The 12,500-nt window shown below is 52.8% G+C and overlaps 2 protein-coding genes across 5 annotated transcripts in view; both read right to left on the minus strand.

Moving 5' to 3' along the window:
* The window catches only part of LOC118771019 (FACT complex subunit SPT16), a 12,022-nt gene extending 4,551 nt beyond the window's left edge, over positions 1–7,471 (minus strand). The window contains exons 1-14 of one of the 2 annotated variants that reach the window (XM_036518851.1): positions 7,152–7,471; positions 6,726–6,900; positions 5,163–5,255; positions 4,737–4,907; positions 4,500–4,652; positions 3,810–3,956; positions 3,449–3,600; positions 3,036–3,208; positions 2,710–2,800; positions 1,693–1,766; positions 1,437–1,549; positions 794–859; positions 481–576; positions 269–384 (exon numbers count right to left, since the gene is read on the minus strand). In XM_036518851.1, coding sequence (XP_036374744.1) covers positions 269–384; positions 481–576; positions 794–859; positions 1,437–1,549; positions 1,693–1,766; positions 2,710–2,800; positions 3,036–3,208; positions 3,449–3,600; positions 3,810–3,956; positions 4,500–4,652; positions 4,737–4,907; positions 5,163–5,255; positions 6,726–6,791 — 1,511 coding nt within the window. In that variant the 5' untranslated portion in view covers positions 6,792–6,900; positions 7,152–7,471. The other variant, XM_036518850.1, reaches the window with a different exon arrangement.
* Positions 7,472–8,172: 701 nt separating this feature from the next.
* The window catches only part of LOC118771026 (TOX high mobility group box family member 4-A-like), a 9,382-nt gene continuing 5,054 nt past the window's right edge, over positions 8,173–12,500 (minus strand). Inside the window, exons 5-9 of one of the 3 annotated variants that reach the window (XM_036518863.1) lie at positions 11,892–12,254; positions 11,534–11,614; positions 10,230–11,000; positions 9,995–10,149; positions 8,173–9,122 (exon numbers count right to left, since the gene is read on the minus strand). In XM_036518863.1, coding sequence (XP_036374756.1) covers positions 9,062–9,122; positions 9,995–10,149; positions 10,230–11,000; positions 11,534–11,614; positions 11,892–12,254 — 1,431 coding nt within the window. In that variant the 3' untranslated portion in view covers positions 8,173–9,061. Of the gene's footprint in view, positions 9,123–9,994; positions 10,150–10,229; positions 11,001–11,533; positions 11,615–11,891; positions 12,258–12,500 lie in introns of all 3 variants that reach the window. The other 2 variants (XM_036518862.1, XM_036518864.1) reach the window with 2 other exon arrangements.

Consider the following 12,500-nt stretch of genomic DNA (forward strand, 5'->3'; position numbering starts at 1 on the left):
GGGGCAGGGTTAAATAAAAGCTCTATGGGCCCAGATGCATCATGGGATTCCCCGTTTGGAGAGAGGCCAGCTGGTCTGTGCTGGCAGAGTCTTTCTGAAGTCTGACACACACACACACACACACGCTCACGCATATTCACACCTAGCACACACCTTGCCAGCTCTACCTGCCTCTCTGTATATAATTACTCCACCCTCACTACCTCTGACAGGTTCATTTCAAATCCATAATTCATAATTCATAATCCAAAAACTCAGGCTCGGTCACCTCTGGATCTGCTGCCCCCCCTTCTGCTCCGTCAGCCGTCTCTTGGCCTCTTCGTTCACCTGATTGGCCAGCTCCCTCTGGTGGGCCCGCCTCCTCTCCTCTGCTGTCATTTCATTCTGGCCAATCAGAAGGTGGATTCAGCACAACACGCTGAAAAGCGGGGGCAGCATACAGACAGCCTTGCAGACAGACAGACAGACTCTCTCTCGTACCCGGGTTCTGTCTGTGAGCAGTGCCGCTCGCGCTCCTTTTTCCAGAAGCTCCTCTGCGTCATCCGCCTCCTCTTCATCCTCCTCCTCATCCTCGTTCTGAGACAGAAGAGAGTTAATGTACACCTCACAGCTCCTAAGGCTTAACAGACCATTGCAGGGGATACTGAGAGTGAGTATAAGTGAGAGTGTGTGTGACTGTGTGTGTGTGTATGAGTGTGTGAGTGGGCAGACCAGTGCAGGACTCAGTGAAGGCTCAGTGCCTGCAGATACTGGTCCTTAACCTCCCCTTTAAAGAGCAGCTCCTCTCCCTCACCTTTAAGAAGATTCCCACATTCTTGACTTTCTTTTTGACTGGAGTGAGAATCGTGGCAGCATCTTCCTGCAGAGGCAGAGAAAGAGTTTCTTACACACACACACACTCAAACACACACACACAGACACACACGCACACATATACACACACACTCAAACACACACACACAGACACACACGCACACATATACACACACACACACTCAAACACACACACACAGACACACACGCACACATATACACACACGCACACTCAAACACACACACATGCACGCACTCACAGACATACTCACTTACACATGTGCATGTACACTCAAACACACAAGCAAGACTCAGGCATGCAGTTGATCCCACACTCCAACCCCACGGTGACCGCACAGTGACCCCACTGCAATCGCACAGTGACCGTGTAGTGACCGCACAGTGACCCCACTGCAATCGCACAGTGACCGTGTAGTGACCGCACAGTGACCCCACTGCAATCGCACAGTGACCGTGTAGTGACCGCACAGTGACCGCACTGCAATCGCACAGTGACCGTGTAGTGACCGCACAGTGACCCCACTGCAATCGCACAGTGACCGTGTAGTGACCGCACAGTGACCGCACTGCAATCGCACAGTGACTGTGCTCTGAGCTCTCACCTCGTTGATCAGCACGGTGTCTCCGATGAACAGGGCGTATTTCTTCTGCTCCTCCTTCTTCCCCTCCTTATTCACCAGATCAGACAATCCCAGACTCACACTGAACACCATACCTGCAACACAGAACACACCCTGTCAAAACTTGCTACATGTCTCCGTTGCTGAACACAGCGCAGACATGGTGCAGTACACCGGCAGAGCCAGCAGGGGGGGCTGTGCAGATCGGGAATGCCTGCAGCTGTGGGGCGCCTCTCACCTCTCTTCAGCTTGTACTGGTTCTTGCTGTTGAGCACGAGGGAGCCCTCCCGAAACTCGATCCCCATCACAAACCTGAGCAGCACAGACACACAGCCAGAGGCCGGCTTTCACCAGCTGCACACTCTCCACTGAGATTTACACACACCAAAGCTAACGCTCAGCAGCTCTGTGTGGAAGCGTGTGTGTGTGTGTGTGTGTGTGTGTGTGAGACTGTAGGGTGTGTGTGTCTGTCTGTGTGCGTGTGTGCGTGCGTGCGTGAGACTGTAGGGTGTGTGTGTGTGTGTGCGTGCGTGCGTGAGACTGTAGGGTGTGTGTGTGTGTGTGCGTGCGTGCGTGAGACTGTAGGGTGTGTGTGTGTGTGTGTGTGTGTGTGTGTGTGTGTGTGTGTGTCTGTGTGCGTGTGTGAGACTGTAGGGTGTGTGTGTCTGTGTGCGTGCGTGCGTGCGTGAGACTGTAGGGTGTGTGTGTGTGTGTGTGTGTGTCTGTGTGCGTGCGTGCGTGCGTGCGTGAGACTGTAGGGTGTGTGTGTGTGTGTGTGTGTCTGTGTGCGTGCGTGTGTGAGACTGTAGGGTGTGTGTGTGTGTGTGTGTGTCTGTGTGCGTGCGTGCGTGTGTGCGTGAGACTGTAGGGTGTGTGTGTGTCTGTCTGTGTGCGTGCGTGTGTGTGTGCGTGAGACTGTAGGGTGTGTGTGTGTGTGTGTCTGTGTGCGTGCGTGCATGAGACTGTAGGGTGTGTGTGTGTGTGTGTCTGTGTGCGTGCGTGCGTGAGACTGTAGGGTGTGTGTGTGTGTGTGTGTGTGTGTCTGTGTGCGTGCGTGCGTGAGACTGTAGGGTGTGTGTGTGTGTGTGTGTGTGTGTGTCTGTGTGCGTGCGTGCGTGAGACTGTAGGGTGTGTGTGTGTGTGTGTGTCTGTGTGCGTGCGTGCGTGAGACTGTAGGGTGTGTGTGTGTGTGTGTGTCTGTGTGCGTGCGTGTGTGCGTGAGACTGTAGGGTGTGTGTGTGTGTGTGTCACTAACCCCAGGTTCTTGGTCAGCTTCCCCACCAGGTCAGGTTTCTCCTTCTTTACAAACTCCACCACTGAGTTGTAGGCATCACACAGCTTCACTCCTGCAGAGAGAGAACATGCCATTAAAAACACACACGGACACATACTCATATACAAACACGCACACACTGACACACACACACTCATAGCATCCCTCACATACACACACACACACACGCACACACGTTTACACACACACGGACACATACTCATATACAAACATGCACACACTGACACACACTTACACACACACTCACACCATCCCTCACTCACACACACACACACACACAGACGCACCGTGTTTGAGCTCCTTCAGCAGGGCCTCCTCCACCTGCAGCAGGAAGTTGTAGTTGTCCTGCATCTCCTGGGGCGGATCCACCATGAGCGTGCGCACCAGGTTCGAGCAGTACGACTTGTACCTGATCCCCATCGCACAGGTGATCGCCCCGAAGTGCATGTGGTTCTTATCGCTGCCGACAGACAGATACAGAACTTCATGCGCCTACAAGCAACATCCTGCTGCCCTCTTAAATTATCATCCATCTTTGGAAAGTAAAAGAAAAACATCACAAAACACACAGCTGAACAGGCTGATCCATCCGCATGAATGACAGATCTGTGAATCCATGCAGCATGATGCCTTAACATACACTGTCCCTTTGCTGGGGAGGCTGACTGTAACCATGGAGATGACCCCGGCACGCACTCACCTGACCACGCTGAACTTGAGGCTGTAGTTGCCCCCGCTCTGGATGATGGGGGGGTAGCACATCTCCACGGTTGAGGGGTCGGCCCCTCCCAGGTACTTCTTCTCCTCGATGGCCTTCTCCACCGACTCGGCCAGCTTGCTGTGACGCACTTTCTGCAGGGCGGCAATGTCCTCACTACGTTTCACTAACATTTCACTAACATACCAGTTGCAGGGTGTGGGACACATCTATGCTCAGGGCTACCATGGAAACAGCTATAGGAGTATTAGACCTGACCCAGTGTGTGTGTGTGTGTGTGTGTGTGTGTGTGAGTGTGTGAGTGTGAATGCGAGTGCCTAAGGGACACTGCCGGGCCCCACACCTCGTCTGCGTCCACAATCTCCATCACTCTCTCCTTGAAGAATTTGGTGAAGACCTCGCTGGTGACGCCCGCCGCCTTCCGCATCAGAGCCAGCTCCCCGTCCTCCTTCACCGCCATAGTGTACGCCACGGCCGCGCTGATATCCACCTGAGAGAGAGAGAGAGCAGAGAGAGAGAGAGAGAGAGAGAGAGAGAGAGAGCGCGAGAGCGAGCGTTATACGCCACGGCCGTGCTGATATCCACCTGAGAGAGAGACCGTGTTATACATACCACTGTCCATCTACTTTAGAGATACACGGTATTATACACCACTCTATTATGCCCTATCACTGAGTTCATATATCCTGCTGCTCTGATATGCCATGTCAATGAGTTCATATACTCCACTGATACCCTGTCAGCGAGTGAGTGATACCCCGCTGCTCTGATATCCCGTCAGTGAGTGATACCCCGCTGCTCTGATATCCCCTGTCAGTGAATGATACCCCGCTCCTCTGATATCCCCTGTCAGTGAGTGACACCCCGCTGCTCTGATACCCCCTGTCAGTGAGTGATATCCCGCTGCTCTGATATCCCCTGTCAGTGAGTGATATCCCGCTGCTCTGATATCCCCTGTCAGTGAGTGACACCCCGCTGCTCTGATATCCCCTGTCAGTGAGTGATATCCCGCTGCTCTGATATCCCCCCTCACCTTCTCCAGGCCCTCCGCAGTGATCATGTCATTCCAGCTCTTCATGTACTCCCCGGGGAACTTGTCCTTGATGAAGACGCCCACGGTCTTCCCCTCCTTGCTGGCGCGAATGGCCTCCAGCATCTTCTCAAAGTTGGCTTTGTTACTCTCATTCTGCAGAGAGGAGACACTCATGGTGATGATGATGATGATGGTGCATGATTCTGTGTGACTGAGTTGGGGGGGGCACAGTCTCACCTTCTCCCGCACCAGCAGGGTGATGGGGGGCAGCCCGTTGGCATTCTCATTGCCCTTGGTAATGGCCACCTGCTTGAGGAACTCCACCTTCTTCTTGCTGGCCAGGAAGAGGATCTTCGATTCACAGAAAACCATGATGGTGTCTGTCAGCTCATAGCCGAAGAGCCATGTCTGAGAGAGAGAGAGAGAGAGAGAGAGAGAGAGAGAGAGAGAGAGAGAGAGAGAGAGAGGAAAACAAAAAAAAAATGCAGTGTAGCTGGTATGACTCCACTGGTGCAGTGATGATGTATACAGTGGTAGGTGTGTGAGGATGGAGATCGTATGAAGAATGCCTCTGTCTCACAAGCCCTGTTCTCTGCTGGTGAGGAAAACAATCATACGAGTCCGCTGGAGGTGGACCCTACACTTGCAGGGCAGTGAACTTACCTGCAGGGCAGTGGATTTGGCGTAGACAATCTCCTCATCCACTCCCACCGACACCACGATGGCATCCACCTTCCCGAAGTCATCCTCCCCTTTCTGGGCAGGGCAGAGGAAGAGGGAGGGACAGGAAGAGAGAGAGAGTCATATCTGCCCCCTTCAGCATCACTCCAGCATCCTCACCAAGATGTGTGTGTGCATGGAGGCCCACACTAGCTCCCCCAATGTCACTACACGTGATGCCGTTACACCGACTATTTAGATTGTCCAAACTCAGACAGGTCATTTATATAATATAGGGCTTCAAGACGTCGACACAGTAAATTCAAATATTTACAGCACACTCAAAACTGCGCTGTCGCGAATGTTCTGCCCAACATACGGAGCTCCATCTCGCTGGCGGTGACAGCAGGAGGGCTCATGGCGGATGCGGGACGCGGTATTGCCACCGCACTTCTCGAATGCACCAAATGCGTTCTGAACAGTGACTGTTCCAGCTTCGCACGCCACGCACCGGAGAGCTGACGCGTTCAGCTTTCACCAGAACACCCGCACTTTGGAAACTAGCTATATGTGGCAATCCACCAGCTGTGGATATTACAGGCAACTTATTCAGCTCCGTGGCCAGCCAGCGAGACGGGAATTTTGCTATGATGATTTGACAGATTGCTGTTCTCTCTAACAAATCAACGCTGTTTAAGTATATAGTAGTAGGTATATCTAAAATAGCTGGCTAATTAGCTACTGTTTCGATAGCTATGTGAAGTAGACAACTAGCACATTAGCGTGGTGAAAACACGAAGACACCACTTTGCTGACGAGCCAACTTCATCCTCACAGTACCTAGTTACCTGTTTCATTTATCAACAGGTCGGGGCCGCTGTTATTTTTCTATCGATTTATTGTGCTTCTCGTCAAAAACGTGTCGTCAGTCTATTAGTCCACACAGATTTGCTTTCTATAATAAAGTTAGCTAGCCAATGTTTTCCAGGGCGAAATCTTTGACATACAGCAAGATAGCTGATGTCACCAACAGCATATCAAGCCAAGCTAACTAGCTAGCGGTTATAGCCAAACTTTTTTTCTCGCTCTGAACACCTACACTTTAGCTACCCTTGACATACATAATGTAAAAAAAAAAATGTAATGTAAAAAATCTGTGCATAAACGAACATTCCAGCAGTTTTATTTCTGTACTGAGCCATGATACGGCTGAAGCTAAGCTGCTATTCTGATCAACATCCCGCAACAAGGTAGCCTACCTAACAGCTATCTTAGCTGGATGCCTGAGGCAGAGTTGTTTGTTACACCCGGATACAAACATAGACAGAATGTTTTAAAGGGGATTACATTAACATGCACCCGATTCAACAGGCGTGATTTGCGTATTTTCTCTGAATGAAGAGTGTGTTGCTTTGTGCTTGCGACGGGCCTCGGTGCGGTGCGCAACCCTCCCTGCGCAGCGAGCGCATCGGGCGCTTTCCAGCAGCGGCAGCGGCGCGCCGTCCCCCAAACGCAGCCCACGAAGCCTTACTCCTGCCCTGCCATTTCACAGGACGATCACATTACCTTCCAGTTGGCGTATAACCGCTTGATCCGGCGGTAATAGGCTTCCTTGTCCAGGTTTACAGCCATGGTTCCCCGGATCTTCCGAACTCCAGGTCCTGGCTTCAACCAAGGCCGGCTGAGGTGTCACGCAGCTTCCACGCCGTGCCTGTTATCGCCAGCTTACACTCCCTTGCTGCTGTAATTTATTTTGTACATTCGGGAAAAAAGAAAAGAAAAAAAACGCATGTATTTATTTTAATTGTACACGGTATATTAAGTGTCACTCGCCTGGTGTAAACGCTCGTCTCTCAAAAACTGTAATTTAACTGTAAAATAGCCCGAGGCTAATTTGTGTTTTTTTTATATTCATACATAAATATACGTCTAGTGTACTGCTGGTTTCCCTACGCACAGACACACGGATACGCATATGTTTATTAAAATTACCTCCTCCTCCTCCTCCTCCTCCCCTCCCTCTTTGTCACTCCGCCCTCGCCGTTCGCGCGCGTGGAGCTGCCCGGGCGACAGCAGCTAACGGGCCGGTGACGACATATGACGTCAGAAATGAATCCAGCGTTTTTGTTTTGCCTCTTCCCTACCGTTTTTATCGATCAGCAAAATCTACTTTACGAGTGTGTTTTGCGTTCGGTTAGTGTGTGTAGCGTTACGCATTCATCGTGACATCGTGGTGTGTTTCGGTGGACTGCCTCACTGACGGCGGGGACGCGGCTGCTCCCACGCCCCCGACTCCCTTTGTTGCGATGTTTTTCACTCCCCCCAGCGCCCTCCTGCTGCCGCTCACAGCGCATGCGCTGCGTCCCTGCGCGTCGGAGGCGCTGCAGGGCGGAGCTGGAGCTCTCGTCACCGTGGGGAACCTCCGTAAACCACAAAATGCAGCACACGGTTTTCGATCAAGACCTCCAAACGGACGCGTTTGATCCCTTTCAAATAACATCTGCTGTTCAAAGACAAATTATAACTTTTGTAAAACACTTGCGCCACACACTTGTTTTCATCTGAAGCTTTACCTTAATTTAATTTAATATGGATTTCAGCCCTACCTGCCTGCTCAGTCCTACCTGCCTGCTCTCAGTCTCTCTGCCCTACCTGCCTGCTCTCAGTCTCTCTGCCCTACCTGCCTGCTCTCAGTCTCTCTGCCCTACCTGCCTGCTCTCAGTCTCTCTGCCCTACCTGCCTGCTCTGTCTCTCAGTTGTCAGAAGACATTTTCATTGTAAAGATTCAATCTTCTTCATTTTCTTAAAATGAAACTTAGTAGTTCTGGGATTGTGGGAAAACATTCTATTGGCTACAGCCCTAAGCAGAGGACAAAATCAATCAGATGACGATTTAGCACCTTTAAGCGTGGAAACAAAAGTTTAAAACATTTTCACTGTATCAAGCTCACCCACAACAACACACCACTCAGAAGTGTCTTCTTCTGTTTTTATTTCTGTAGCCACTGATTAATATTCGGAAAACTGGGTTAACAGTCAATCCTTTGACAATTAAAAAAAAGAAATTATTCTCCAAGAAACCATAACAAAAAATCCTAAACATTTTCCTCTTTACATGATATACACTTATTTTCCAGGATTTTAGGACTTCATATCTTCCACTCAAAAAAGAAATTAAAAAAGGTACCAAAATAAGGACCATTTAGCTCATATATGTTTTCTAACACCGAGATAAAAAGGGCACCGTTTTTTTTTTTGGAAAATGACTAGCAGTTTACCTTACAAATATATCACATGTACATCTATTTGGTAGCCAGTACAAAAAATAGCACTAGGAGTGTTTGCTCGGACATCAGGACAGCAGTTGAAGAACACTTGGTACATCCAAACGAACACCTTCCCCGGGTTTTCTCCCGGAGGCGGCCGGGGCGGCACGCCCAGCGTCTGTACCAGGACAGAGCTCACCTGTGTAACAGCACTGGGACAGAGCTCACCTCACACAGCTGCCTGTGGTGCCAGACAGCCACAGTCCCAGAATGCACTGCTGCGGCTGGTCAGGGCTCCGTCTCTGTGTGACCTCTCTCACTCTGCCTTTCCCTCGGCAGGGACACAGCGAGAGTTCCCTCCATACAGCTCTCTCTCTCTCTCTCTCAAACATTTATGACACATAAAAAAAAAAAACAAATAAAATGATCTTTACACTCGAGGGTGCTCTTTTCAGTGTGTCTGAGACCGAGAAGAGGTAGGGGTATGATGAGCACTTTCAGAATGAGAAGGAAGCTCCCTCTCACACTCCAGCTGACTGCTCTGCACCCCACTCTCCATCTCTCTGTATCTGTCTGTTCTCTCCATTTCTCCCCCCCCCGCCTCCTCCTCCTCCTCCACCCCCCTCCTCCTGCTTTTCACTTGACAGTGGTGGTGGAGTTCTGTCCTCTTATGGAACACCAGGCCATGAAGATATCTCTGCAATGTCACAGGAAAGGCATCATCATGTCAGGAGCATACACCAGATACTGACCTGGGTGTATCCCTGCAGTAAGTGTGTGTGTGTATGTGTGTGTGTGCTTACCTGCAGTGTGTGTGTGTGTGCTTACCTGCAGTGTGTGTGTGTGTGCGCGCTTACCTGCAGTGTGTGTGTGTGTGTGTGCTTACCTGCAGTGTGTGTGTGTGTGTGCGCTTACCTGCAGTGTGTGTGTGTGTGCGCTTACCTGCAGTGTGTGTGTGTGTGCGCTTACCTGCAGTGTGTGTGTCTGTGCGCTTACCTGCAGTGTGTGTGTGTGTGTGCTTACCTGCAGTGTGTGTGTGTGCTTACCTGCAGTGTGTGTGTGTGCTTACCTGCAGTGTGTGTGTGTGTGTGTGTGTGTGTGTGTGCTTACCTGCAGTGTGTGTGTGTGTGTGTTTGCGCTTACCTGCAGTGTGTGTGTCTGTGCGCTTACCTGCAGTGTGTGTGTGTGTGTGCTTACCTGCAGTGTGTGTGTGTGTGTGTGCTTACCTGCAGTGTGTGTGTGTGCTTACCTGCAGTGTGTGTGTGTGCTTACCTGCAGTGTGTGTGTGTGTGTGCTTACCTGCAGTGTGTGTGTGTGTGTGTGTGTGTGCTTACCTGCAGTGTGTGTGTGTGTGCTTACCTGCAGTGTGTGTGTGTGTGTGTGCTTACCTGCAGTGGGTGTGTGTGCTTACCTGCAGTGTGTGTGTGTGTGTGTGTGTGCTTACCTGCAGTGTGTGTGTGTGTGTGTGCTTACCTGCAGTGGGTGTGTGTGCTTACCTGCAGTGTGTGTGTGTGCTTACCTGCAGTGTGTGTGTGTGTGCTTACCTGCAGTGTGAGTGTGTGTGCTTACCTGCAGTGGGTGGCCACACACTCATTGCTGCAGTACTCTCTGTCCCAGTCCTTGCTCTCCACAGGGGGGTTGGTGCAGCCGGCTCGGATACAGCGCCCGGGGGGGCCGGGGGGGGCCACCTCAGGGCCCGGGGACACATTCAGCTCCACCTCCATCTGAAAGAGCACAGGACCATCAGAACAGGGCCACACCCTGAGCCAGAATCTCACACAGCGAAACCAAGGCACCCCCCTACCTCTCCCGCGGGGAACTCCTCCGACTCGGCCACCTCCTCAGCACCGGAGGGGGAGGAGCCGGTTACCACGGACACAGGAAGCGCGGGTGTGGCGTGAGCAGGCGCTGGCACAGAGGAGGAAGAGGCGGGGCCTGCCGACATGGCAGCTGCGGCTGACGTCACAATAATGGGCGTGGCCAGCTCGGCCTGCAAGGTGGCAGGGACAATCTTGATCTGAAGGGGGGGAGGAGGGGTTGTGGTGACAGACACCGCCACAGTGGCCCCGCCCCCACCGCGGGGTTTGGCCTGGAGCGGGGGAGGGGCGGGGGAGTGCACCATCTGCTGGAGGCGGGGGGGCGGGGGGGTGTTCTGCATCTGCTGCAGGGGCGGGGGCTGGCGGGCGGCAGGGGCGGTGGCCTGCAGGCCGCGCGTGGCGGGAATCACCGTCACCACAGAGGTGGGGATCTGCTGCAGCTGCGCCCCCCCCGCCAGCATCTGCTTAGAGATGATGATCTTAGTGACAGTAGGGGGGTTGGGTGCGGGGGCCGGGGTGGGGGCAAGGGCGGGCGGGGCCCCGGGGGCTTTGTGCGCCCCCGTGCGTGAGCGTGTGGTCACCTGCGGCAGGTCCAGGATAATGTTGGAGGTGCAGATGTTGGTGATGGTGTTCTGGTCAGGGGCGTGGTGGGGAATTCGGGCGGGGCGCGGGGGGGTGGGGGAGGGGACAGGGGCAGGCACAGGGGCAGAGACGGGAGGGGGAGGGGAGGCTGAGCTGTCCATCACATCAGAGCTGGCCTGAAGGCAGATGGAGAGAGAGAGAAAGAGAGAGGAGAGAGTGCTTAATGCACATTTAACTGGTATGACTCTCCCACTGTGAAAAGCACGAAACCCACGACAAGCACCAGAAAACCATGGAGCCCAAACACCCTCACATCATTCTGAGTGACACGGAGAGGGGAGAACTCAGAGACACCAAGCAGAGCCAGAGTGACACGGAGAGGGGAGAACTCAGAGACACCCAGCAGAGCCAGAGTGACACGGAGAGGGGAGAACTCAGAGACACCCAGCAGAGCCAGAGTGACACGGAGAGGGGAGAACTCAGAGACACCAAGCAGAGCCAGGATAACTCACACATATCAGGACAACACCATGATCTCGGTCAGTGTAGTGACATATGGCTAACTCCACCAGCTTAGTGTGAATTTTAGTGCTGCTCCTATAGAGGGCGTGCCTGTTCCCTTGGGTGAATTCCACCCTGTGTGGTAGTGCCTCTGTATGATTGGTCCCCTCACAGTTTGGAGGCATGTGATTGGGCAAGTGCCTCTCACCTGAGAGAGCTGATTGGCCTTGTAAGCTGCCAGTGCTTTCAGGTACTCCTTCTTTGCCGCCTCCGTCTTCCTCTTGTACACCTAAAAGGAGAGAAACCTGATTATAGCTGCTGTGTTTAAAACTTCCCCATCACAGCACACAGACACTCAGTACCCACCACTCTGAGCTCACTGCAGTCTAATGCTGTTTGCACAAGACACAATTACATTACAGTAATCCCTAACATTTCAGGCCAAAAGAGTGTAGGGTGTGTGTGTGAGAGAGACTGTAAGGTGTGTGTGTGAGAGAGACTGTAAGGTGTGTGTGTGAGAGAGACTGTAAGGTGTGTGTGTGTGTGAGACTGTAAGGTGTGTGTACCTGCTTCTGCTCCTCGCCCAGGCTGTCCCACATGGACGCTACGATCTTGGACACCTCCCCGAAGGTGGCGCTGGGGTTCTGGCCCTTGATGGCGGCCTGTGTGTCTCTGAAGAACAGGGCGTAGGCGGAGACCGGCTTCTGCGGCTCGTTAGGGTCCTTCTTCTTCTTCCCCTTCTTCCCTGCTCCTCCTCCTCCTCCTCCTCCCGCCGCTGCCACGGCCACCATCGCCGGCTTGCCCCCACCCCTCCGCACCAGCGCAGGGGGGGCGCTGGAGGGGGGCGGGGCCGAGCCCGACAACGAGGGGCTGAGCGAGATGGCCGCAGGGGAGATGGACAGGGGGGCGGGGGAGTCCACCAGCACAGTCTTCTGGGAGGGATGGAGAGAGCAGAGGAAAAGGGAGAGAGGGGGAGTGTGGCGGAAGAGAGCCAGAGGGTCAGCACACTGGCAGAAGTGTTACGAGCATTTTATAAAAACAGATGCAGCTTCCCTTGGACAGGCAAGGAAGAAGGACCTACAGGTATGTCAGAACCACATGAGGAAGCCAAGATGAATAAGTACTATTAAAGTGAAAGGCATAAGTAACAGCTGTGTTAACGCTGCTGTGGCTCC

This window comes from Megalops cyprinoides, chromosome 24 (genome assembly GCF_013368585.1).
Source record: "Megalops cyprinoides isolate fMegCyp1 chromosome 24, fMegCyp1.pri, whole genome shotgun sequence".
NCBI classification, from domain to species: domain Eukaryota; kingdom Metazoa; phylum Chordata; class Actinopteri; order Elopiformes; family Megalopidae; genus Megalops; species Megalops cyprinoides.